This window comes from Acinonyx jubatus, chromosome D4 (assembly GCF_027475565.1).
Source record: "Acinonyx jubatus isolate Ajub_Pintada_27869175 chromosome D4, VMU_Ajub_asm_v1.0, whole genome shotgun sequence".
Lineage (NCBI taxonomy): Eukaryota > Metazoa > Chordata > Mammalia > Carnivora > Felidae > Acinonyx > Acinonyx jubatus.
Genome location: NC_069391.1, coordinates 69,069,377 through 69,096,978, shown reverse-complemented (window position 1 = coordinate 69,096,978; position 27,602 = coordinate 69,069,377). Strand labels below are relative to the sequence as shown.

The following is a 27,602-nucleotide window of genomic DNA, read 5'->3' as shown; positions in this document are numbered from 1 at the left end:
AATGTTTGTTGTTTAAGCTACCCAGTCTATGGATGTTTGGCTACAGCAGCCCTGAGGGACTAAGGCAATCCCCATTTTATATTTATGGAAAATGAAGCTAAGAGGTAATACATCAAGCACATGATGAAGCCAAAAGCCTGTGTCTCATCCCCAATGGCCACATGACATGTTATACAAGTGTCAATAAATTTGCTGCTCATGAAACTCTTTTCCCCAGCTTTTATTTCATACCATAGATACCTTGAGGTTTCCAAAAGCTGGTCTTTTCTGGAGCTGCTTGCTTGGCACAGCCTTGTCCTTGGGGATGGGTACCCCTCTCACTTTCCATAGCTGCAATGCTGTCCCCACCATCTCTCCACTGCTTGGTCTTTCTGTCCAGGCTGTCCACTTTGGACCTACCCTTCCCTTCTGGAGATGTGACTATGGACTCTGATCTGCACATTCCAGGCTCCCAGAAAAGCAAAGAAGAGTTCCTCTCTTCTGAAGAGAGACTCCTGCTCTTGTTCAACATGTGTAAATAATAGAAATACGTCTCCAGCACACTGGCCCCTCGCTCTGGTTTATGTGGTTGCTCATCACTCCAGGAGAGGGTATCACCACCATCTTGGAGTGGGAAGGATCCTTTCAAACCAGTTTTGGAAACATCTCTGGAAATGGGGTGAGTTGAAGGGAATGTCTTTTCCATTTGCTCATGACTTGCTTGTCTGGTGACTACTTGGGGTGCCTGTACTGATCCACTGTCCATCTTAGTAGATGGCAATTGGTCAAACCAAGCACTGCCATGTGCACCATGTGCATTTGCAGTGGGCCCATGGAAGACATTGGCACCCAAACTTCCATGAAACGCAGCATTGTCCAAGGGGCCCTCTGACACATCCAAATAACTCTCAGGATGTGTGAGGTCAAATTGTTTCCGAGTGATCATAGGAAGGCTGCTTTTAGTAGAGGTCTGCATGCTTCTGTTTGGCTCACCTCTTGGCACTCTCCCTGTGAGAGTCCCCTCTACTCTCTCCATGATGGCATGTTCCCATTCATTTTTGTGTTTAATATCAGTTTGGAGGGACCCCAAAGCGAACCTCACATTATCTGATTCCTTCCTCCTTCCATTGGAGCTGTGACTGGGGGATATACTTGGACCCCCAGGCAGTCTCTTGATGGAGTTTTCACCTCTGGAGCTGCCAGCCTTGAATTTTACTGTGAGACCTTTGGGGCTCCTCAGATGGGACTCCTCTGGTCCTCTGCACTCCTTCCTGACTTCAGCCTGCAGAGGTACCTCCCCAGGGGAGGGAACACCACTTAGCACCATGGTTCTTGACGCTAGTGTGCTGTCACTTGTGAGAGACAAAGCAATTCCTGAAAACCCTCTACAGTTCCTGCCTAGAACACACTTTCTATGTGTTCTATTACTTTCTCCAGCTTCATCCAAATGTTCCTCCTCTGAGCTATCAGTGAGCAGAGTCCAGAAGTAACTATTTCTGGGTGAGCTCTGCCTGGTTCCCTCTAAAATCTTACTTTCTTCAGAAGTGCAGCTGAGTGGTGGCTGGGGCCCCAGCCTCTCAGGAAATGCCTCATCCTCACTGGGAATGTGAATACTATTTCCTGATCTGGAATACTTTTGTTGAGCAGAATCTTCCCACTGAAGACTGTTAGGAGGGCACTCGGCAGCTCTTCCATCCCCCTCGTTCCTGACTGTAGTTTCTTGGCACTCACAAGACTCACTGCCAGGAAAATCCTCCCTCAAGAAGGAACTTAGAAATTCTGAAGACAAGTCCATTTCTGACCAGTTATTTGGGGGGCTTAAAGAGAATATCTGAATGTTTGTGCACTAGACTCGTCTGCTCTGAGCAGGAGTGGGCAATCAGGTGACTTCAGATGAGCATTCTTTTTATTTCTTAGAGCTTCTGAACTTTGGTATGGGTTAGACCAAGGGAATCCTAGAGAAGCTGTGGGACCCTTCAACCCATCCTCTTTTGGAGGTTTGGGCAAGAACTTCTGAGCCCAATTTATAACATGTCATAGCTTCTCTGTCTTGGGGACCAAGGCATCAGCCAGCAGCTTGAGATCCAGCACTGTTGGGTGTCTCTCTCTCCTGGGCCCCTCCCGGACCCTCTGGTCCTGATCCTGTTCTGCTTCTCCAGGTACCACTTTGGACACTTCCTGGAGCAGAGGTTTCTTTTCAATTGCCAAACAACCCAATGACATTTGTAGGCCTCTCAGCCCAAAGGCTTGATTTTCTGAGGGATTCACTCTGGTGTCTTGGGAAGCTGTCCACACTGGTTGGCTGCTATTTCTGGAAGCATCACCTTTGATGATCCCAATGCTTTCATAGTAAGCCACACGCTTGGCTCATAAGTGCTCTAGGTCATGGGTCCGAGGAGTGTCTGCCTCATTCCATGGAGGAGAATGTGCAGTCAGTATAGGGAGTAAGGGATCCATCTGCAAATAAAAAGAGACAATTCAAAAACTAAAAGAAATTCATCAATGACTCTTCTGTCTACAGTGTGGTCCTACCATAGTCATTAACATCCTACAACCCAACTAACATTTTTATAAGAACTTGAGGGCAGTTTTCTAATTACAAGAGCAAGACAACTAACATGATGAGAAACTAATGTGGTGTGAGAAGAAAAATTTCACCACTAGTATTTTATCATATCCAGTCACGCGTTGGGTCTTAGTTACTGAATGAGAAAGGTTTTGTCTTTTGAGGGGATACATGCTAATTTAGTGAATATAAAATAGAAGATGATTTTTAAAATAAAGGTAGCCTGGTAGATTTCACTGTTTTTCTACTGCTTAACTTTTTTTTTTTTTACCAAATATATAAGTTCTTTTTCATATTTATAAATAGCATACGAATTTAAAAAGAACAAAAGGCAAAAGTCTAAGAAGCGGGGGCGAGGGGGAAGAGGACAAGACAGGTAAAGAACATTTATTCAGACCCACTCGGTATAACCATTTCATAGAAATTTATCCTTCCTCCATACCTGGCCAACCCAGGCCAGGACAGAGAGAGACAGGATGGTAAAGACAGAAAGGCTCTAGAGCAAGCGAAAAAAAAAAAAAAAAAGCCAGAAAGTCACCTCAAAGTCACCTACCAACTGAATAGGCTACTCACCAAAACTGGACTCCTGACAAACCCCCACTTAAGAAAAAATTAAATCATTAGAGTCCTTTATTCCTAATGTAAGGCAAATTTCGTAAAACAAAACTTCTCCTTTCTTCATCTCTTCTCCGCCTAATTTGCCAGTCTCCCTTGAGGGAGCTCCAGCAATTTGAAAATTACTGACATAAAAAAATACCCTTCACAAAAATACTATGCGTGGGGTTCTTCGGCATCTTTGCCATACATGGTCAGCCCCAGGAAATTTCTGCTTGGATAAAGCGATGAATGCAAGCACAACAGACACTAATAATTTAGAGATTTACAGCTTGAATGCATGGCCACGCTCCACACAGTCTCTCCTTTGATCTCCACAGTGATCCTGAGAGCGCTTCAGGTGCGGTAAGTGATGTTCAAGGGTGTCAGTCATTTATTTAGACACAGACTCACACCTGCCAAGCAAAGACCAACAGTCACATCTGTTCCATCCAAGGTGCTCAGTGTTAATAACTCCTCACTCTGAACATAGGACCACCCTTCTTGCAAGAGTTCGATGAGAACTGGAACATTTTGAAGGGGCTCTTGATGTTCAAAAAAACCCAAAAACTCACTTTTTCTCTGAATTTCTCACCATCCCTGCTTCCAGGCTGGACATGGCTCTGAATTGATGAAAAAGTGTCTGTCCCAGACATTAGTTGATTAAAAACAAAATGACAGAGAGAGAGACTGTAAGCAGGGGAGGGGCAGAGAGTGGGAGACACAGAATCCCAAGCAGGCTCCAGGCTCTGAACTGTCAGCACGGAGCCCCACGCGGGGCTCAAACTCATGAACGGGGAGATCATGACCTGAGCCGAAGTCAGACGTTTAACCAACTGAGCCACCCAGATGCCCTGACATTGTGAATTTTCTTAATCATTATACTAAAAGTATAAGGACTCTCATGTTGTTTTTGGAGGAAGAAATTTCCGTTGGAACTGGACTTCTATTCAAAAATACCTTGACTTCACCTCGACCACTCTCTGCCCAATAGGAAATCAATCTCATAAATAAATGCATTCCTAGGTGTTACTAAATGACAATAAATTGTAATGTCATACAAATGATGCTGACACTAAATAGTACTAAGAGGACACTCTTAAACATGTATTTACACACTTTGACAAATAATTTCTGAAGACACCATGTCTGTCCTGGAAGGTACAGATATTTGAATCAATGAATTTTTTAGAAGAAAGGGCCCCATCTATCTTACGAGGCAAGGTAACTTCCACTGTTTTCCATGGTAACTGCACAATTTTACATCCCCACCCCAGTGCACAAAGGTTCTCTTTTCTTCACACCTTCCCCAACACGTGTCTTTTGCTTTTTAATAACAGGCATCCTAACAGATGTGAGATATCTCATTGTCGTTTTGATTTGCATTTCCCTGATGATTAGTGGTGCTGAGCATCTTTTCATATACCTATTGACCACTGTATGTTTTCTTTGAAGAAACATCTATTCAGATCTTCTGCCCATTTTTAATCAGGTTATTTTTGTTTTATTTTTTTTTGCTATCGACTTGTAGGAGTTTGTTACATATTTTAGATATTAATTCCAATCAGGTAAATGGTCTGCAAATATTTTCTCCCACCCCAAAGGTTGCCTTTTTTTTCTTTTCCTCTCAAAAAAATAAAAATAAAAATAGAACTACCATAGATTCCAGTAATTCCACTTCTGGGTATATATCATCAAGAAATAAAATCAATGTCTTGAAAAAAATATCCACACTCTCATGTTCATTGCAGTATTGTTCACAATAGCCAAGAAATGGAAATAGCCTAAGTGTCAACAGATAAGTGGTAAGAAATATGATACATATGTGAATATTATTCAGTCATAAAAAGAAGGTAATCCTGCCATTTGCAACTTGGATGAACTTGGAGGACATGATGTTGAATGAAATAAGCCACACACAGAAAGACAAATACCACATGATATCACTTATGCATGGAATCTAAAAAAGTCAAATTCATAGAAACAGTACGATGGTGGTTGCCAAGGGCTGGGAGATGGGAAAATGGAGAGATGTTGGTCAAGGGGTAGAAACTTCCAGTTATAAGATGAATAAGTTCTGGAGCTCTAATGTACAGCATGGTGACTATAGTTAATGATACTGTATTATATACTTGAAATTTGCTAAGAAAGTATGTCTTGAGTATTCTTACTACACACATACACACAAAATAGCAACCACGTGAAGTGGAAAAAAGAAGGTGATTATAAATAATAAAGAATTATTTTCCAGCCCGTGCCTTACACTCTGCAGGATTCCAGGCTTGCAAGGAGGATCAGAGTGCGATATAGATTTTTATATAGTGGGTTTGGGTGAGGCCAAGGGGACAGCAGGACTGCAAACCCTTGGTTCACTTCAACTAGAGCAGTTCCATTCCATCTGGGGCCAGACTGAGACCACAGGGCGCAGGCTCCACTGCACACCAGGTGGAGCCCTCAGACTCCCACTAGCGCTCATGGGGTGCCATCGCCCACCTCTGACCATTCCAGCTTACCGTGATCACTTCTACCAGGGACACCACTTACTGTCTGTACTACTGCTCGGAAACTAATCATGTACTGCTTCTTGAACCAGGCTTGTATGGGTCGCTTGACTTACTACTATTTGAATTATCTTACTTTTTACCAAAACATTTATTTGGAAACAACTGGAACTTACGGAACAGTTACTGGTACAGTAGGAACAGAGTGACCAATCACCCCCGTTTGCCTGGGACAGAGATGGTTCCCAAACATACAAGTGTCAATGCTAAAACTGGGACCATCCCAAGCACACCAGAGCGGTTCAAAGAAATTTTTTCCCGAACAGTAAGCTGCTAACCTGATACTCCACCACCTCTGACCGCTGAATACGTTAGTGTAGATTTTATAGGAGCTAGAACATTTTCTTTCATAACGTAACAAAATAAGGAAAATAACATTGATACATTATGACTTATTCTCAGATCCCACTCATGTTTAGCAATTGTCCCAACAATGTCCTTTCTAACAAAAAGATTCACTTCTGACTCATGCTTTGCATTTAGTTGTGTTTTCTTGGTCTCCTTTAATTTAGAACAGTTCCTCAGTCTTTCCTTGACTTCAATGACATTTTACGGTAGCCACACCAGGTTTCTCTGATCAGCCAGGGTCCAAGTTCCTTTGGGCTCATGTTGGTTGATCAGTTATTTCTGGAGCATCTTCTACAAGACGATAGTGTGCTCTACAGCACACTGGGCCAACAGTGCCTGTCACTTGTTAGAGATGGACTCTGATCCAGAGAGAGTAGGACCACAGCTATGCCCACAGGCAATAGTGGTCAAGTTTCAAGGGAACTTGAAAGTGAATTCTGGAAGCCCAGTGCTCTTGCCACAGCTTTCTGACTGTAAACAATGATGGCATAAAGACCACTGTCAGGACGTTGTATGCCAATGGCCTCAGAAATCCAGAATCCAGTAACTTAAAAGGGGAGTGGGAAACCCCGTGTGTGTATAATATCTATCTATATCTAAAAATTTTTTTAATGTTTATTTTTTTTGAGAGAGAGCACAAGCAGCGGAGGGGCAGAGAGAGAGGGAGACACAAAATCCAAAGTAGGCTCCAGGCTCTGAGCTGTCAGCACAGAGCCCAATGTGGGGCTTGAACTCATAAACCGTGAGATCATGACCTGAGCCAAAGTCAGACGCTCAACTGACTGAGCCACCCAGGCGCCCCAATATGTCTATATCTATATCATGGTCCAGTCCAGGGTATCTATGGAGAACCATGTAATCACAATAACACAATAATTACTAACACGTGGCTTTGAAAACAGAGGCACAGAGCCACTAAGTAACTTGCCCAGGGTCACACGGCTCATAGGTGGGAGGGCCAGAGTTCTTGCTCTTAACTCTTGTATATACTACCTCCCACTTAATTATTTAGTTGGCTCTGCATTGACATAACCAATGAATAGCCCAAGTTGACAGGTGACTAATTCAAATACAAACAGATTGGCTTGCCCATTGGAAAAGAAAACACCTGAAGCTAAACAGAAAAAAAAAATGTTTCAAAGTCATTGGCTGGCAAGGACTTAAGAGCATGGTGCAGAACTGGCAGTGGCAGTATATGCAGATAACAGATGCCTCCTTAATAGGTCTGTGTCTCATTCCCTGGTAAATGCCAAGATTTCTTTCTAGACCTCAGTGCTTCCTTGTTTCAATACTGTTTTCTTGCAATCTACTGAAATCTTCAAAGAATTCAGCCCTACCTCCCAGCCCCTCCTCAGACTGCGGTCTGCACATGCCACCTACAGGCATAACAGGATGCTGGTTTTCTCCAGAGCAGCCAACAGGATTGCTTAACTCACTGCCATCCCTAAAGACCCTAGAAGGCAGAGCAGAAGTCGAGGTAGAGGCACAAAAACTAGCGACACTGGGAGACCCATCACAGGTGAATAAAGGAATTGTCAACCCAATGGGAGAGAAGAAAACAAAAGGGTCAACCACATTAAATTAACGGCTGAGAAAGTAGGAGAGTTTATCGGTTACAACCTGGAAGCGGAGCGTGGCTTTTACCTAAAGCCAGATCACAGGTGCTCTGGTAAATGGTTAGAGTGCAAAAGAGAACCTTCTAGGAAAATAAACCTAGAAACACGACACAAACAAGACCCTACATATTCCACAGCAAACCTTTTCCCCACAAATCCATCAGCCCCCACTACTGATTCCGGTGCTTACACAATACCTTCTTAGTTTAAAATAAAATAACCTGCAATTCCATCATAGCTTGCCTGAGGAAAAAGCTGATAGATAAAAACACTTCCAGTTTTCCCAGCCCCTATTTTCACGTAGAAGCTTCAGTAATCTCTAAGCCGAGACCCAAGTGAAACAAGTCTGCCAATGAGGAGCTTTCTCGGGCTTAAGCACTTTGCCATTATTTATAGGCTTTCTCTCTCCCATCATGCTTGTTGACTGACTAAAGAATAATATATCCACAATCATGTTTTCACTTTTCATTTTTCACTTAGAAAAAAACATTTACCTTCCCTTTGACCACTACTACACCATTCCAGATGCTCCAGCAGGTAGTGTGGTATGTTGGAAAATTGCGGATTTTGGATTCTGGCAAACAATCCTGAGTTTAAATCCTAGCTCCATAAGTGATCAGTGTCTCTTGACCCTAGTTCCCTCATTCATTAAAAATAAAAAAATAAATAAATTAAAAAGAGGGATAGGGCACCTGGGTAGCTCACTTGGCCAAGCAACCAATTCCTGATTTCAGCTCAGGTTGTGATCTCATGGTATGTGAGTTCGAGCCCCACATTGGGATCTCTGCACTGACAGTGGGATTCTCTCTCTCTCTCCAAATAAACTTAAAAAAAAAAAAAGAGGGAGATAAAGTGAGGCTTACAGTACTTCCCTGTCTCAGCGTACAGAAATAAGTGGGGGATTATATACCCTAGGTGCCCAGCCCAGAAAAGGCAATCATAAATCTCCATTATGTTTCCTGCTCCTCCTAATTTATACGACAAATGCAAAAACTCTGAAGCACTCATTCTCACTGTTCTTTATTCATTTGCCAAGCTTTCCTGGGAGTCTTCTGTATGCCAGATACAGCCCTTACCATATGGATGCCACCATCTCTGTCCCTGTGGAACTACGATCAAGGGAAGGGGGTGGGGGCAGAAATAAAACAGCTCGCTGATAAATTAATGAGGGGGTGGGGCTTGAGTAAAAGCTCTATTAGGGCAAAAGAGAATGAACCTAAATTCAGGGTACTGCATGTGACCGTGTAAGCCAGACCCCGAGTGGGTTTAATTCTGAACTCCACCACTGAGCAAGTCCCTGAAATTCTCTGTGCCTCCCCATCGTCTTTGGTAAACTAGAGATAATCATAACTCCCCACTGGGTTACTGAGAAAAGTGAACGCTAACACCCCTTCCTAGAGCTCCCCGCTTCTCTGCGGCACTCACTGTGCAAATCCACAGGCTTCCTCAGAGGCCTAGATTTCCATTAAGCCTCCAGGCATCTTGAACTTACCCCAAGGAAACACTTCAGAGGTAGTCCAGTGGTCATTACCAAACAAACAAACAAAACCACTGACATTCCTTGACCCAGGGTAGGACCTGACTAGCTGACAGATGCAGACCCAGCTACCTATGGGCAGCTCTTGAGGCGTATGCTCAAAACCAAGGGCTGACAACAGCAAACCCAGCACTTCTTAAAGCTATGGCTCTCTCCTAAGGGAGGTTGAGTGGAAACAGCTGGGGCTCATTGATTAGAATTACCAGTTTCAACCCAGATGTATCTGCTTCACAGTTTTCACACCCACACGGGCGCCTTATAAACCTGACCTCCTCCATCTTGGTTCAGCTGAGGCTGCAGCCCCTTTGGAGAGAAAGGCGGGACTGAAAGGGACAGGAAGTCCACGGTCTGGGAATCCTCTCCCTGTGGCGGGTTACCAGCACAACTGCATAAGCCACGCACCTGAATGTCCTGGTGGATCACAGCAGGACAGTGCAAAGGTAAATAGCTGAGGCAAGTAAGAAATCGCGGTGTCTTGTAGCCAAGGGGTCGGTCTGTCCCAAGGATTTGAATTGACCATGAAATGTTACGTAAAGGTACTAGAAAAGTATGTGTGCCTCTTCTCCCACCTCCACCCCTAACAAAACCAAAACCAAAACAAACAAAAAAAACTCTTAAATCTTATTTTAAATAATGGGCACAAGAAATACTCAAATCTATAATAATAGTAATAAGTTACTTCTTAGTCTGCCTGTTCTGGACCAGAATCCTCTTCTCGGCAGGGCGGTGGGCGCAGGAACAGACAGGTGGAACCTGACACAGTCCTAAGGAAGCAGCACGCAGTGCGTGGCCTGGGTCACCAAGGAAACCGCGGCCGGCGGTGGCGGCCCGCAGGGCGGATCCGCGGCGGGTGGGAGGGGTCGGCCAGTGGCTGCCCCCGGGACGCAGTGGGAGCAAAGCTGCTGACTCTGGGTTCCATTGACCTGCGAGAGCTGGACCTCTCCCTGGGATCCGGAAACAGAAAGTTGCTTCCCAACTCAGAATGTCCAGATCTGCTAGGGGATCAGAATCACCTGATTAGAGACCAGAATCTGATTTAGAAACCCAGACCCCAGGTATCCACTTCTGGCCTGCTAAATCAAAATCTGCGCAGCGAGGACCCAGAATCTGGATTTAACCAGATGTTATAGAAGGTAGGGAGGTTGGGAGGCACTGGGTTCGCCTATTATTCTTTCTCGACACTCCCTCCCCCTCTCCCCCACCACCTCCTAATAGTAAAAGAATCTGCACCCAATTTCCTCCCCAGCGGCTCACAAGGTTGGAGGGGAGGGCTTCCAGCTGGAAATGCAGAGCACATTCAGTTCCTTGAACTAAAACGTAAGCTGATTGAAAGCGTCGCTGCTTTGTGGGTTTCCCACTTGGGGGCAGCCTAGTCCTTTGCTTCCGTTCATTCCGCAAAACAGTGGCCCACGTGTTTATTCCAGTTTATTTCTGCTGCAGTTTTAATATAAACTGCTCTAGAAAGCCGAGTTTAGATGCAGAGAGAAAGGGGCGGGGTCTCCTTAGGAGGAATGGGGCAGTAGCAGAGCCTGGGGCTGTAAATATATGAAGCTTTAGCTTCAATTCCTGGTTTACATTTAGGGTTCAGAACAAAGAATCTGTGCTTCTAAAGCAACGTTCTTCTTAAGAATAATGCATGTGCACTGAATGACAAATTCTCAATTCTTTGAGCCCTATCCTTTATTGGACAGTTGGATGGGACCTCAGGATTGATGGATGATGAAGTTTTGGGGGTGATGGTGGGGTTCATGGGATGCGGAGCCCATGGCCAAGAAAGAAATCTTGAAGACGTCTTTGGTGCAAAAATGGTGATTTTATTAAAGCACGGGGAGAGGATCTGTGGGTAGGAAGAGCTGCCCTGGGACCGTAAGGAGAGATTGGTTATATACTACGGAGTTGAGGGAGGTAAAGTCCAGGGGAAGTTTCCAATGGGATTTTCACAGCTAAAGAAGACTCAGGACACTGGAGGCCTAGCTATTGTCAAGCTAAGGTTGTTTTCCCTCTAGCAAAGCATTAACATTAAGACCATAGGGATTTCCTGGAGAAACTGTGCCTGCTTCAAGTATGTGCCAAAGGGCTGCAGGTTATAAGGAAACTTAATTGTGGGCTGCAGGTTATAAGGAAACTTAATTGTATCTGCCATTTCCTTCTGCCTTTGTTGCCCACATCGTTGCAGACTGATGAGGGAGTGTGGGGTAAGCGGGCAAAATACAGGCTAACGGCACCCCCCCCCCCAAGATGGAATATGTGTAATATTCCTTGGACACTCCTGACTACCCAAGAACAAAGGAAAGGGCTTTAAGTGCTTGCCATGGTAATGTGGGAAACTAAGGCAAGTGAGAAATTAAATTCCTTTACTGCCTATAGCCCATTGACAAGTCCTTGAAACCAACAGTGACCTCCCTCTAGGAGCTCAGCTGCCTGGTTGATGACCCTTTGCTAGAGGCAAGAGAGAATCTTAGTTTAACATCCCAACCTCGAGGAGCCTATAAATCTACTTCCTTTATCTCCACAGCCCCAAGATATATGCTGGCAATCATACTTATGCCCCCTCCATATACGTTTGAAGGGTCTCATGACTGAGGTTTTATTAAACAGTAATAAATGGTGTTTCCCTAGCAACAGCTAGCCCCTCAAGGTCCTAGAAACCTTGCTTCCAAAATACCTTAGAGACTTTATCCCTGACCGTCTCCCAACCTGAGGATATATAATGAATTACCGTCATGACCCCAGTGCAGATCTTCCTGCCCACGGGTCCCGTCCCCATGCTTTAATAAAAGCACCTTTTTGTACCAAAAGCATGTTAAAGAATTCTTTCTTGGCTATCAGCTCCAGATCACCCCACCATCACCCCACAACTTCATCACAGACAACCAGCCCTGGTTGCACCTGAAACCTGGGCAACCATGTGCCTCACCTGCCTTCAGGAAGCAGCAGGGTAGTGAAATGGGCGAGGGGCTCGCTTCTGCACTAATGGGGATCCCCAGAGCAAAGTCAGCCCCCTCTGATGGCAAAAACGGGCACTGTAATATTTGCAGAAGCCTGGGGAGGCTCATCTCAATGGAATGGGATAATCTATGGACCTCTAGTACCCTATGCATTTACCATGCCTTATTATGATAACCTGTTTATAGGTCTGATTTCTGTGTTGCATGCATGGCATATAAAGGCAGCTTGTCCTAAATATTAGCTTAGAACGTACTTCCTCCAATTCAAATTTCCAAATCTGAATTATTGCTAAATGAGTATGAGGGGGCTGGGATGATTAAGGCCAATTAAGAAGACCACAATATGTCTCTTGAGGTAATAAAACATCTTTTACACAAGAAAGGGGCTTTCCTGAGCTAATGGGTTAGCCATTGTGATTTCTCAAGATAAAGCTACAACAATGTAGCATTTATTTCCCATGGCACCTTTTTTCTAAGAGTGACTTAGAGAAACTATGCTGCAGAACATGCTTTGGGAAACTAAACTAGAGGAGCAGTGTGACCTCCCTGCAAAGTTTGTGGAAGGTAGGGTGGCACTGAGCTGTTGGACACTTCTGGTTTTTCAGCATGCAATGGCAAAATAGATTAGGGCTGCCTTCTTCAGGAGAGGGGTGGGATCAATCGTTTGAGAAAGAGAGGATAAAGAATTAACTTGCTGGGTGGGGGGCACCTGGGTGGCTCATTCAGCTAAAGGTCAGACTTTGGCTCAGGTCATGATCTCGCAGTTCCTGAGTTCGAGCCCCACATCCGGCTCTCAGCGCAGAGCCTGCTTGGGATCCTCTGTCTCACTCTTTCTCTCTCAAAAATAAATGAACATTAATAAAAAAAAATTGCTGGGGAACATGCTAATGTGTATGTTTCAGACGCTTGATATTTTGTATTCTTGCAATCACTCTCTGAGATATTGGTTTATCCCCATTTTAGAGACCAAGAAACTGACATAAATTATTCCAATACTGTGTCCAACCTTATGTAGGCAGGAAGTGATATGGTTGGTATTCGGAGCCAGATATTTCTTAGTACATGGCAGGACCCCGGCGTAGCACTAGGGTAGCCAGCAGGGCTTGGGGAGAACAACAGGTTTTATTTTCATCATCAGCTGAGTAATTAATGGTGAAAAACAAAGTAGAGTGCAATCAGCTCTCAATTAGTGAGCAGAAGAAAGCCCCCAATGCCAGCTTTTGATGGTGGGCAGGGGGCAATCCTTCTTCAAACTACATATGGTTAGCGGAAAAAATTACAAAATTCATTGGAATAGTACAGAGCAGTGACTTCATGACCAACAAAATTTTCATAGAGTTAGGGTGGAGAGCAAGCTTGACTTTGAATTTCCTGGTTTCATTGAGTGGGAGAAGGTAATGCCATTAGTCAGGCTTAGCAACAGAAGGAGAACAAGGATCTTTTTATTATAAATTTTTATTTTGATTTGCTTTTTCAATCTTGTTTTGGTGGAAAGAGAATGAGCTTCAGATAGAATGAACCCAAACCCAAAGACCCTGTGAGCTATTTACATGGACCAAACACAAGTGTGAAATTGGGTCTCAATGCTGGATTATACTAATTTGGATTCCAGGTGCTACTTAAAATCATCGGCATGATAGGATTGGCTGCAGAGAAAATGGTTTGTAGAGTAAAGAGGACAGACGTTTTTCGGGATACCTGCGGAGAAAGATTTTGAAGGTAACATAGACCGGCCTTTGAATTTTTTCTGGTTTCCAATCTTTTTGCCATTCTCTACATGGCAAAGCTATTTTACCTGCAACATAGAGAATCCAAATGGAAGAAGTACAGAGGGATGTCTTCGTGCTAAGACTCCGTTTCTGGAGGGGCGCCTGGGTGGCTCAGTCGGTTAAGCGTCCGACTCTTGATTTCAGCTCCAGTCATGATGATGAGGTTTTGGGGGGATGATAGTGGACTTCATGGGGTCCGGAGCTGACGGCCAAGAAAGAATTCTTGGTGTGAAAAGGTGATTTTATTAAAGCATGGGGACAGGATCCGTGGGCAGGAAGAGCTGCCCCGGGACCGTGAGGAGAGACTGGTTATATACTATGGAATTGGGAGAGGTAAAGTCCACGGGAAGTTTCCAGTGAGATTTTCATGTGCTAAAGAAGACTCCCAGGATAGTGGAGGCCTAGCTAGTGTCAAGGGAAGGTGGTTTTCCCTCTAGTAAAGCAGTAGCTTAAGACAGTGGGGAGTTCCTGCAGAAACGTTTCACTCTGCCTGCCTCAAGTATTTGTCAGTGGGCTGCAGGTTACAAGGAAGTTTAGTTCTATCTGCCATTTCCTTCTGCCTTTGTTTCCCACATCACTATGGAGGGGTGATGTTGGGGCTCCAGGAAACGGAGTCTATAGGTTTCTGGAGATTAGGCTATTGATAAGAATGCCTTTTTCTTATGATTTACTAAGATAATTGTAAATAGATGGAGACTTAGGTCCTGCAGGACTGTGCTCTCTCTCAGTTAACCATTTGTTTTTCCCCTTTCCTTTGTTCTTGGGCAGCCAGGAGGGCCCAGGAATATCCTATCCCACCTGGGGGTGGGGGGTGTTTGCAGCCTGTCAGCTTGCCTTATGCTCCCTCATCAATGATGCTTAACTAAGCATCCGATTCTTGATTTCAACTCCTATCACAATCTCGCGGTTTGTGGGTTCGAGCCCTGCAAAGGGCTCTGTACTGACAGCTGCAGAGCCTGCTTGGGATTCTGTCTCCTTCTCTCTCTCTCTCTCTCTCTCTCTCCCTCTGCCCCTCCCCTGTTTGTGTTTCTCTCTCTCAAAAATAAACACTGAAAAAAAATAGACTCCGTTTCTGGAAAGCATTATGACATTTTAGAAGCCTAAGAAACTTGTTTCTCTCATGTTTTAGGTTCACTGTCAAAGGCTGAATCCCTGAAGTGAATGAATCAAAAGTTAAAAATAACATGTGCGTCGAGACTGCTCTTAAATGTCTGCTATCACGTGTACTCCCGTAGGGCTCATATGGAAGGCCCATTTAAGCACAACAGAGATGCTTTCTGGAACTGGGGAGGCTGCTGGGTCAGCTGGTGTAGGGTTCCTGATGGAGGGCTCCTCCCCCTACGGTCAGCCACATCCAGAATATCTTTCAGTCTTCAGAGTTAGCCAGACTCAAAGCACATGTGTCCGGGGGAGAGAGAGAGAGAGAGAGAGAGAGTGTTAGCCAACAGTCAGTGTCACTGTGGGAAACTGAGTAAGACGTACAGTTGGAACAGGAGGATCAAAGATTAGAAGCCGGCCAAGGCTTGCACACACAGCTGCTGAAAGAAAACGCCTGGGGCCCTCAGCTTTCATGTGTGCTTACAATGATTAACTTGCAGGTGTCAGAAAATACCTGACAGCTCTCGGGTTTCAATACTCTTTGATAACAGGCATACGCAACGTTCAAAAAAGTTGATTCCCAAAGTCATCTGTATGTCAGCTGTTTGAACCTGGAAATGCTTGCTTCTCAGGACGGAGCCTCTCAATTCTTTACCCTTGTAGGCATTCGTTCATTCTGTGGTCACCAGCGCATGTTTAATAAGCACCTACTGCATGACATGAGTGTGAATCGTGTAGCAGTGAACAAGCAGACAAAAATCCTAGCTACCATGGAGCATATAGTCAAATGGGAGGGGACAGACTGAATAAGGAATATATATGGAAAGCATGTCATAGGGGCACCTAGGTGGCTCAGTCGGTTAAGTGTCTAACTCTTGATTTCGGCTCAGGTCATGATCTCACAGTTGTGGGATCAAGCCCCACTCTCAGCATGGAGCCTGCTTGGGATTCTCTCTCTCCCTCCCTCCCTCCCTCCCTCGCTGCCCCTTTCCTGCTTGATTGCGCATGCTCTATTTCTCTCTCTCAATAAACGTTAAACAAATAGAAAAGCATGTTATATATTAAATAGTGACAAAACAAAATAGAAAAGGCATGCAAGAATAGACGGGGCGGGGGAGGGAAGTGCTGGGGCATGTGGCCTCATTGGAAAGGAGACATTCAAGAATTGGAGTTGTGCAGGTGTGTGGAGAACTGGCATGCAGGGGTGAAGGGAAAGCAAATGCAAAGACTGAAGGGGGAGCCTGACCTCATGCTGAAGAGCAGAAAGGAGGCAACGTGGCTGGAGCTGACTGAGCAGGTAAGAGAGCCCTAGGAGGTGAGGTCAGAGAAGCAGTGGAGAGCCAGGTTCTACAGAGCTTTCTATTCCTTTGACTTGTTTCTCCGACCTATGAGGCTGCTGGAGGGTTTTGAGAAGAATAGTATGATCTGACATCTTCAAATACATATAATTCACATACCATTACATTCACCCATTCAAAATATACAGTTGAGTGATTTTTAGTCCATTCAGAATTGTACAACCATCGCACTCTATAATTCCAAGACCTTTTCATCCTCCCCAAAGAAGCTCTGTGCCCATTCCTCATTCTCCCATCCCCCAAGTCCCTGGAAATGACTATTTTCATCTCTGTTGACTTGCCAGTTCTGGACATTTCACAAAATTAAGTCATATACCGTGTAGCCTTTGCATTGGGTCTCTCTGTCACCTGGCATATTTTCAGGATTCATTCATGTCGTGCCATGCATCAGTACCTTATTCTTTTTCATGGATGAATGATATTTTTAATTTACATGGGTATACCACATTTGTTTATCCATTCATCAGATGATGTCATTTAGGTACTTTTCCACTTTAGGGCTGTTACAAATAATGCTATTATAAATATGTGCAGATGTACTGACTTTTTGTGTGTGAACATGTGTTTCTGGTTCTCTCAGGTATGTACCTAGGAGTGCAATTGTTGGGTTGTATGGTAACTGTGTTTAACTTTTTGAGGAACTTGCCAAGCTTTTTTTTAGAACAGTTTACCTCGGCAATGCATAAAGGTTCTAATTTCTCCATATCCTCGCCACCTTTTTTTTTGTAGCCATCCTAGTGAGTGTGAGGTGGTATTTCATTGTGTTTTTTATTTGCATTTCCTAAAGACAAATGATGCTGAGCATCTTTTTATGTGCTCATTAGATATGTGTATATCTTCTTTGGAGAACTATTCGTATCTGTTATTTTAAAATTGGGTTGTGTTTTTATTGAGTTGAAAGCTTCTTCGTATATTTTAGATACTAGATTCTTCTCAGATGTCTGATTTGGAAATATTTTCTCCAGTTCTGTGGATTGTTTTTTTTATGTTCTTGACTGCCCTGTGAAGCATAAAAGTGTTTAATTTTGGTGAGTTCCCATTTATCCACTTTTTATTTTGTCGATAATGCATTTAGTGTTATATTTAAAAACCAATACCTAATTCAAGGTCACTAAGATTTATGCGTATGTTTTCTTTTAAGAGTTTTATGGTTTTGGCTCTTACATTTTGATCCATTTTGAGTTGACTTTTTTTTTTTTTTTTTTTTTTTACATTCTGTGAGGAATGCATCCAACTTCATTATTTTGTATGTGGATATCCAGTTGTCCTAGGGCTAATTGTCGAAGACTGTTCTTTACCCCTTTGAATTATCTGGGTACCCTTGTGGAAAATAATTGTCCATAAATGTATGGGTTTACCTTTGGAGCCTCAGTTATGTTCCATTAGATCAATCTATCTTTATGCCAGTGCCACAAGACTGTCTTGATTACTGTAGCATTTTGTATTAAGTTTTGAAATCCAGAAGTGTGAGAATCCAACTTTGTTCTTCATTTTCAAGATTGTTTAGGCTATTCCGAGTCACTTGCATTTTCATATGAAATTTTAGGATCACTTGCCAATTTCTGTAAAATAGGCAGCTGAGATTTTGATAAAGATTGCCTTAAATCCGGAAATCAATTTGGGGAGTATTGCCATCTTAATACTAAATCTTCTAATCCAAGAACATATGATGTCTTTCCATTTATTTAGGTTGTCCTTAATTTCTTTCAATGATGTTTTGTTATTTACAGCATACAAGACTTCTACTTTTGTTAAATTTATTACTGGCTATTTTACTCTTGTGCTATTGAAGTAGAGCTGTTTTCTTGATTTCAGTTTTGGATTGTTCATTGCTAGTATGTAGAAATACAATGAATTATTTGTATATTGATCCTGTATCCTGCAACATTCTTGAATTTGTTTATTAGCTCTAATAGTTTTTTGTGTAATCTGTAGGATTTTCTATATACAAGATCATATCAGATGAAAATGGAGATAGCTTTAGTTCTTTCTTTCCCATTTACATACCTATTGTTTTATTTCCTTGCTCAATTGCCCTGGCTAGAATCTCCAGTAAAGTGTTGAATAGAAATGGCAAGAGAGGGCGCCTGGGTGGCTTAGTCGCTTAAGCATCCCACTTCGGCTCAAGTCCTGATCTCTCAGTTCAAGCCCTGCATCCGGCTCTGTGCTGACAGCTCAGAGCCTAGAGCCTGCTTTGGATTCTGTGTCTCCCTCTCTTGCTACCCCTTCTGGGCTTGTGCTCTCTCTCTCTCAAAAATAAATAAACATTAAAATTAAAAAAAAAAGTAACATTGCTGATTAAGTATGATGTTAACTGTGGGTTTTTCTTAGATGCTTTTGACAGGGAAAAAAAATTTCTTTTCCTAGTGATTGTGTGTTCCGGTCATAATAAGATGTTGGATTTTGTCAAATACTTTATTAGAATGATCACGTGGACAGGAGTTCCTATATTTTATTAATATGTTGTATTACATTGATTTTTTCATATTTTAAAAATATTTTGCGAGCCATTGCCCTTCTTTTTAAATTTTTTTAATGTATATTTATTTTAGAGAGACAGAGGGTGAGTGGGGGACGGGCAGAGAGAGAGGGAGACACAGAATCCAAAGCAGGCTCCAGGCTCTGAACTGTCAGCACAGAGCCTGATGCGGGGCTCCAACCCACAAGCTGCGAGATCATGACCTGAGCTGAAGTCAGACGCTTAACCGACTGAGCCACCCAGGCACCCCTGATTTTTCATATGTTAAATCAACATTGCATTTCTGGGATAAGTCCTACTTGGTCATAGTGTATATTCCTTATTATATGTTACTGGATTCAGTTTGTTTATATTGAAGATCTTTGCATCTATATTCATAAGTGATTTTGATCTATAGTTTTCTTGTGATATCTTTATCTGTTTTGGTATCAGGGTAATGATTTGGGAAATGTGCCTCATATTTTTTACAAGAGTTTTTTAAGGATTGGTGTTAGTACTCTTTTTTTTTGTTTTTGTTTTAAATACTGTTTGAAGCCATCTGGGTCTAGACTTTTCATTGTGGGAAATTTTTGATTACTAATACAATATCTTTGTTTGTCATAGGCCTTGATTCACATATTCTATTCTTGATTCACTTTTGGTACTTTGTGTCTTTCTAGAAATGTATCCATTTCATCTACATTATCTAATCTGATGGCATATAATTTTTTTTATTTTTTTTGTTTTTAAGGTTCAAAGTAGTTTTCTTTCATATTTCATTTCAGTAATTTGAGTTTTGGGTTTTTTTTTATCATGTCTAGCTAAAAACTTGTCACTTTTATCTTTTCAAAGGACCAAATTTTGGTGTCATTAGTTTTCTCTATTATTTATCTTCTATTTCATTTATTTCTGCTCTAATATTTATTATATCCTCAATTCTGCCTGCTTTGGGTTTAGTTCTACTAGTTAAGGTGGAAGATTAGGTTATTGATTTAAGATCTTTTTTTTAAGTTTATTTATTTTTGAGAGACAGTGAGCACAAGTGCGGTGGAGGCAGAGAGAGAGGGAGAAAGAGAATCCCAAGAAGGCCTTATGCTGTCAGTGGAGAGCGCTACATGGGGCTCAAACTCAGAAACTGTGAGATCGTGACCTGAGCCAAAATCAAGAGTCAGATGCTTAACCGACTGAGTCACCCAGGCGCCCCAAGATCTTTTTTAATATAGATTTATGACTCAAAATTTTTCTCTGAGCACCACTTTTGGTGCATCCAAATGCTTTGGTATGTTGTAGTTTTATATACATTCATCCCAATATACTTTCTCATTCTCCCCTCCCCCCTCTTTTTTTTTTTTAACATAACAGAACCATTGCTAGCATATTTAGAATTTCAGACTAGTTGGTTTCATTTGTGTGTATTTTTCCAGAGTTTTAATATCAACGTACATATCTATTATTATGATAATGTCCCAAATTAAAAATGTAAAACCTCCTAAAAAGATTTTAATGAAATGAAGATAAGTGACTTGCCAATAAAGAATGCAAAATAATGACTGTTAACATCCTCACCAAGCTCAGGAGAAGAATGGATGAACATAGTGGGAAGTTGTGAATCTAATTTTCTAACTATTTGGAATAACTTAAAGAGAAATGCCTGTCCCTCTTTCCACATTGAATAGCACCAGAGCAATGGCAAGGTGTGTGTTCACCTGCTCATTTTCTAGGTATCCTACTCCACTATTCATAGCAGAATGCAGTCCCACCAGGGTCTTGCACGAAGCCAGGGCGGGGAAAATGAATTGGTTTAGGCAACAATCTCATGCTTTATATCCACTGAAAGTGCCTTAACTACGAAGATCACAATTTTAAGTAATCTCATTTATCAGCAATCCAAAGAAGAAAGAAAATTGCTGAAATGTACACCATTTTTTGAATGTAGGATTGTGTGTGTAATTTGTGTATTTGAATTTAAAGTGTGTTCCCTGGAGACAGCATATAGTTGGGTCATTGTGCCAGTATCTGCCTTTTAAACAAAATTTAAGTTTTATTTTACAAGTTTACTGTTCTATTTTTTTTCTTTAAATTCCAAGTGGTTAACATACAATGTAATATTAGTTTCAGGTGTAGAATTTAGTGATTCAACACTTATATGCAACACTCAGTGCTCATCACAAATGCAGTCCTTAATCCCCATCACCTTTTTAACCCATCCCCCCCACCCGCTTCCCCTCTGGTAACTATCAGTTTGTTCTCTGTAATTAAGAGTTTGTTTCTTGGTTTGCGTCTTTCTCCCTTTGCCCATTTGTTTCTTAAATTCCACATATGAGTGAAATCATATGGTCTTTCTCTCACTGACTTATTTCACTTTGCATTAATAATACTCTAGCTCCATCCATGTCATTCCAAATGGCAAGATTTCATTCTTTTTATGGCCAAGTCACACCACATTTTCTTGATCCATTTATCAGTTGATGGACATTTGGGCTCTTTCCATAATTTGGCTGTTGTAGATAATTCTGCTATAAACATCAGAATGCATATCCCTTCAAATTAGTATTTTTGTACTCTGTGTAAATAGTAGTGCAATTGCTGGGTCATAGGGTGGTTCTATTTTTAACTTTTTGAGGAACCTCCGCACTGTTTTCCAGAGTGGCTGCACCAGTTTGAATTCCCACCAGTAGGTAAGAGGGATCCCCTTTCTCCACATCTTCACCAACACGTGTTGTTGTTTCTTGTGTTGTTAATTTTAGCCATTCTGACAGGTGTGAGGTGATATCTCATTGGAGTTTTGATTTGGATTTCCCTGATGGTGAGTGATGTTGACCATCTTTTTCATGTGTCTGTTGGCCATCTGTATGCCTTCTTTGGAAAAATATCTATTCATGTCGTCTGCCCATTTTCAACTGGATTATTCATTTTTGGGTGTTAAGTTTTATAAGTTCTTTATTTTGCATACCAACCTTTTATCGGATATATCACTTGTAAATATCTTCTCCCATTCCATAGGTTGTCTTCTAGTTTTGTTGTTTCCTTTGCTGTGCAGAAGCTTTTTATTTTGATGATGTCCCACTAGTTTATTTTTGCTTTTGTTTCCCTTGCCTCAGGAGACCTATCTAGTTGTCACAGCTGATGTCAAAGAGGTTACTGCCTGTGTGGTCATCTCCTCTAGGATTTTAATGTTTTCCTGTCTTACTTTTAGCTCTTTAATCCATCTTGAATTTTCTTTTGTGTATGGTGTAAGAGAGTGGTCTAGTTTCATTCTTTTGCATGTTGCTGTCCGGTTTTCCCAATGCCATTTGTTGAAGAGACTGTCTTTTTCCCATTGGATATTCTTCCCTGCTTTGTCAAAGATTAATTGACCATACAGTTGTGGGTTTATTTCTGGGTTTTCTATTGTGTTTCATTTATGTGTCTATTTTTGTGTCAGTACCATACTATTTTGATCACTACAGCTTTGTGATATAACTTGAAGTCTGAAATTGTGATGCCTCCAGCTTTGCTTTTCTTTTTTGAGGTTGCTTTAGCTGCTCAGGATCTTTTGTGGTTCCATACAACTTTTATGACTATTAGTTTTAGTTCTGTGAAAAATGCTGTTGGTATTTTGATAAGGATTGCATTCAATGTGTAGATTGCTTTTGGGTAGCCTAAACGTTTTAACAATATTTGTTCTTCCAATCCACAAGCATAGAGTGTCTTTCCATTTCTTTGTGTGTTCTTCAATTTCTTTGATCAGCATTCTATAGTTTTCAGAGCACAGGTCTTTTACCTCTTTGGTTAGATTTGTTCCTAGGTATCTTAGGGTTTTTGGTGCAGTCGTAAATGGGCTTGATTCCTTGATTTCTCTTTCTTCTACTTCTTTATTGGTGTATAGAAATGCAACAGATTTCTGTACATTGATTTTTGTATCCTGTGACTTCACTGAATTGTTGGTCAGTTCTTGCAGTTTTTTGGTAGAGTCTTTTGAGTTTTCTATATAGAATGTTATGTCATCTGTGAAGAGTGAAAGCTTGACTTCTTCCTTGCTGATTTGGATGCCTTTTATTTCTTTTTGTTGTCTGATCAGGCTAGGACTTCCAGTTCTATGTTAAATAACAGTGGTGAGAGTGGACATCCTGCCTTGTTCCTGACCACAGGGGAAAAGCTGTCAGGTTTTCCCAATTGAGGATGATATTAGCAGTGGGTTTTTTGTATATGGCCTTTATTGCGTTGAATACTCCCTCTAACTGTACTTTTTTGAGGGTTTTTTTTCATGAATAGATGTTATACTTTGGCAAATGCTTTTTCTGCATCTATTGAAATGATCATCTGGTTCTTATCCTTTTATTAATGTGGTATATCATGTTGATTTGCAAATATTGAACCACACTTGCAACATAAGAATAAAGCCCACTTGATTGTGGTGCATGATTCTTTTAACCTACTGTTGGTTTCGGTTTACTAGTATTTCATTGAGAATTTTTGCATCCAGGTTCCTCAGGGATATTGGCCTATGGTTTCCTTTTTTAGTAGAGTTTATCTGGTTCTGGTATCAGGGAAATGTTGACCTCATAGAATGAATTTGGAAGTTTTCTTTCCTTTTCTATTTTTTTTGGAATAGTTTGAGAAGAATACATATATTTTTTAAAAATTTTCTTAATGTTTATTTTTGAGACACACACACACAGTACAGGTAGGGGAAGGGCAGAGAGAAAGGGAGACAGAATCTGAAGCAGGCACCAGGCTTTAAATTGTCATCACAGAGCCTGATGCGGAGCTCGAACTCACAGACCAAGAGATCATGACCTGAGCCGAAGTCGGATGCTTAACCGACTGAGCCACCCAAGCACCCTGAGAAAAATATGTATTCACTCTTCTTTAAATGTTTGGAAAAAATTGCCTGTGAAGCCATCTGGCCATGGACTTGTTGGGGGACTTTTTATTACTGATTCAATGTCTGCTGCTTCTTGGTCTTAAGTTTTCCGTTTCTTCCTATTTGTTTTGGTCATTTCTATGTTTCTAGGAATTTATCTGTTTCTTCTAGGTTGTCCAATATGTTGGCATGTAGTTTTTCATGATATTCTCTTACAGTTCTATTTCTGTACTGTTGGTTATTATTTTTCCTGTCTCATTTGTGATTTTATTTGTGTCCTTTCTCTTTTCTTTTGGATAAGTCTTGCTAGGGGTTTATCAATTCAATTAACTTTTTTGAAGAACTAGCTCCTGGTTTCATTGATCTGTTCTATTTATTGTTTTTTAGTTCCTGTAGCATTTATTTCTGCTGTAATCTTTATTTCTTTCCTTCTGCTAGTTTTAGGCTTCATTTGTTGCTCTTTTGCTAGCTCCTTTAGTTGTAAGATTACTAACCTATTTTCTATTCACTGAAGTCTAGTTGACATCCAATATTAGTTTTGGATGTACAGTTTAATGATTCAGTAGTTAAATATATCTGGAAGTGATCATGATAAACCAAGCTACCTTCTATCATCGAACAAAAATAGTTACATATTATTAACTATATTCCCTGTGCTGTACATTTTTTTCTCATGTTTTATTTATTTTGTAACTGGAAGGTTGTACCTTTTAATCCCCTTCATCTATTTCACCCATTGCCCCACCATGTTTCCTGCTGGCAGCCACCAGATTGTTCTGTGTATCTATGAGTCTATTTCTCTTTTGTTTTTTCATTTGTTTTGTTTTTTAGATTACACATATAAGTAAAATCATATGGTATTTGTCTTTCTCTGTCTGACTCATTTCACCTAGCATAATACTGTCTGTTGTTGCAAATGGCAAGATTTTATTCTTTTTTATGTCTGAGTAATATTCCAGTGTGTGTGGGATGGGAATCTTCTTTATTCATTCATCAAATGATGGACACTTAATAGTTTCTATATCTTGGCTATTGTAACTAATGCTGTAACTGTACACAGTAGTAAATATATCTTTTCAACCTAGTGTTTTTATTTTGTTCAGATAAATACCCAGAGAAGGAATCATGGTATCATATGGTAATTCTAGTTTTAATTTTTTGAGGAATCTCCATACTGTTTCGATAATGGCTGTACCATTTTGCATTCCGATCTACCCCGCATGATGATTCCCTTTTCTCCATCCTCACGAACACTTGTTATTTACTGCCTTTTTGATACTGGCTATCCCAACTGCTGGGAGGTGATATCTCATTGTGGTTTTGATTTGCATTTCCCTAATGTTTAGTGATACGGAGCATCTTTACATGTGTCTGCTGGCTATCTGGATGTCTTTTTTGGAAAATGTCTGTTCAGGTCCTCTGCCTATTTTCTTATTGGACTTATTTTAAGTTGTATGAATTCTTTATTTTAGACATTAACCCCTTGTCAGTTATATTATTTGTAAATATTTTCTCCCATTCCATACATTGTCTTTTCCTTTCCTTTTGTTAATGGTTTTCTTCAGTGTTAAAAAAAACTGTTTCATTTGACGTGGTCCCATTGTTTATTTTCCTTTAGTTGCCCTTGCCTGAAGAGACAGATTAAAAAAAAAAAAAATACTGCTAAGACCAATATCCAAGAGCTTACTATCTATGTTTTCTTCTAGGAGTTTTATGGTTTACAGTCTTTAAGTACCTAATCCATTTTGGGTTTATTTCTGTATATGGTGTAAGAAAGTGGTCCAGTTTCATTCTTCTGCATATAGTTACCCAGTTTTCCTAATACTATTTGTTGAAAAGACTGTCTTTTCCCCATTACATGTTCCTGCCTCCTTGTGAAAGATTAACTGAACATACAAGTGTGGTTTTATTGCTAGAATTCATTCTGTTCCATTGATCTATATGGGTTTTTTTTTGTTTTTTTGTTTTTTTGGTTTTTTTTGGCCAATTTCATACTCTTCTGATTTACTATACCTTATAGTTTGAAACCAGGAAGCATGATACCTCAAGCTTTGCTTTTCTCAAGATTGCTTTGGCTAATTGGGTTTTGTTTGTTTGTGGTTCCATACAAATTTCAGGGTTTTTGGTTCTACTTCTGTGAAAAATGACATAGGGATTACATTGTATCCATAGATTGCTTTGGGTAGTATGGGTATTTTAATAGTGTTAAAACTTCCAATCTGTGAGCACAGTATATCTTCACATTAATTTGCATTATCTCTAATTTCTTTCATCAATGATGTGTACTTTTCAGAGTACTGATCTTTCACCACCTTGGTTAAATTTATTCCTAGGTATTCTTTTTGATGCCTTTTCTTTTTTTTCTTTTCTCTTTTTCTTTTTTCTTTGTTTGAGATCTGATTGCTGTGCCTAGGACCTCCAGCACTGTGTAAATTGGTGAGAGTGGGCCTTGTCTTGTTCCTGATCTTAGAAAAGCTTTGAGCTTTTCATTATTGAGTATGATGTTTGCTATGGGTTTGTCATTGTGGCTTTTATTGAGATATGTTCCCTCTATACCTCATGCTGAGAGTTTTTATCATAAATTGATATCAGAATTTATCAAATGATTTTTCTGCATCTATTGAGATGATCATATTATTTTCATCCTTATTTTTGTTACTGTGATAGATCATGTTGATTGATTTGTGGATATTGAACTCTTGCATCCCTGGAATAAATCCCACTTAGTCATGGTGTCTGATCCTTTTAATGTAATGCTGAATAAGGTTTGCTAATATTTTATTTACTTTTGCATCAGTGTTCATCAGGGATATTTTTCTGTAATATTGTTTTTTTTTTGTAGTGTCTGTGTCTATTTTTGGTATCAGGATAATGCTAGCCTCATAGAATGAATTTGGAAGCATTCCTTCCTCTGCAATTTCTGGAATAGTTTCAGAAGGATAGCTATTAACTCCTCTTTAAATGTTTGGTAGAATTTATCTGTGTAGCCATCTGCTTCTGGGCTTTTATTTGAGAGTTTTTTGATTACTGGCTCAATTTCATCACTGGTAATTGGTATATTCTATTTTCTATTTCTTTTTCATTCAGTCCTGAAAGATTGTATGTTTCCAGTTATTTTTCCATTTCTTCTAAGTGGTCCTATTTATTGGCATGTATTTGTTCCTAGTAGTCTCAGATCTTTTGAACTTATGGGTTATCAACTGTAACTTCTCTTTCATTTCTGATTTTTTTTGGGGGGGGGCCTCTCTTTCTCTTAATGAGCCTAGATAAACCAAATACCACCTCTTAGTTTCATTGATTTTTTTTTCCCATTGTTTTTTAGATTTTATTTTATTTATTTCCACTCTCATCTTTATTATTTCCTTCCTTCTACTAACTTTGGGCTTGATTTGGTCTTTTTTTTTTTTCTGTTAGGTATAAACTTAGATTTTTTTTTTTAAATATATTTTTGCTTGTTGAGGTGGGTCTATATCACCATAAACTTCTTAGAACTGCTTTTGCTGCATCCATTATGTATTGGAATGTTTGTTTTCCCTTAAATTTGTCTAACGGTATTTTTTATTTGCTATGTTTTCACCATTAACTCATTAGTTGTTTAGTAGCATGTAGTTTGTATTTTTTCCAGTTATAGTTCTTGTAACTGATTTCTAATTTCATACCATAAAAGATATGATTTCAATCTTCATAAATTTATTGAGACTTATTTTGTGGCCTAATATGGTATTTAACCTGGAGAATGTTGTATGTGCATTTGAAAAGAATGTGTATTCTGTTATTTTTGGATAAAATGTTCTGTATATATCTATTAAGTCCATGTGGTTCAATGTGTCACTTAATGTCTATGATTCCATGTTGGGTTTCTGCCTGCATGATCTATCCAGTGACATAAGTATGGTGTTAAAATCTGATACTATTGTATTACTG

General features: G+C 40.6%; 1 protein-coding gene and 1 long non-coding RNA gene across 3 annotated transcripts in view; one reads left to right on the top strand and one right to left on the bottom strand.

Annotated features, from left to right (window-relative positions):
* LOC128312218 (uncharacterized) overlaps positions 1-10,369 on the bottom strand; it is a 63,242-nt gene extending 52,873 nt beyond the window's left edge. For both annotated transcript variants that reach the window (XM_053205219.1, XM_053205218.1), the window contains exons 1-2: positions 9,881-10,369; positions 232-2,436 (exon numbers count right to left, since the gene is read on the bottom strand). In XM_053205219.1, the coding sequence (XP_053061194.1) occupies positions 232-1,774 (1,543 nt within the window). In that variant the 5' untranslated portion in view covers positions 1,775-2,436; positions 9,881-10,369. The remainder of the gene's footprint in view (positions 1-231; positions 2,437-9,880) is intronic.
* Positions 10,036-27,602, top strand: part of LOC128312219 (uncharacterized) — a 33,059-nt gene continuing 15,492 nt past the window's right edge. The window contains exons 1-2 of the long non-coding RNA XR_008291226.1: positions 10,036-10,334; positions 13,762-13,868. This is a non-coding gene — a long non-coding RNA (uncharacterized LOC128312219). The remainder of the gene's footprint in view (positions 10,335-13,761; positions 13,869-27,602) is intronic.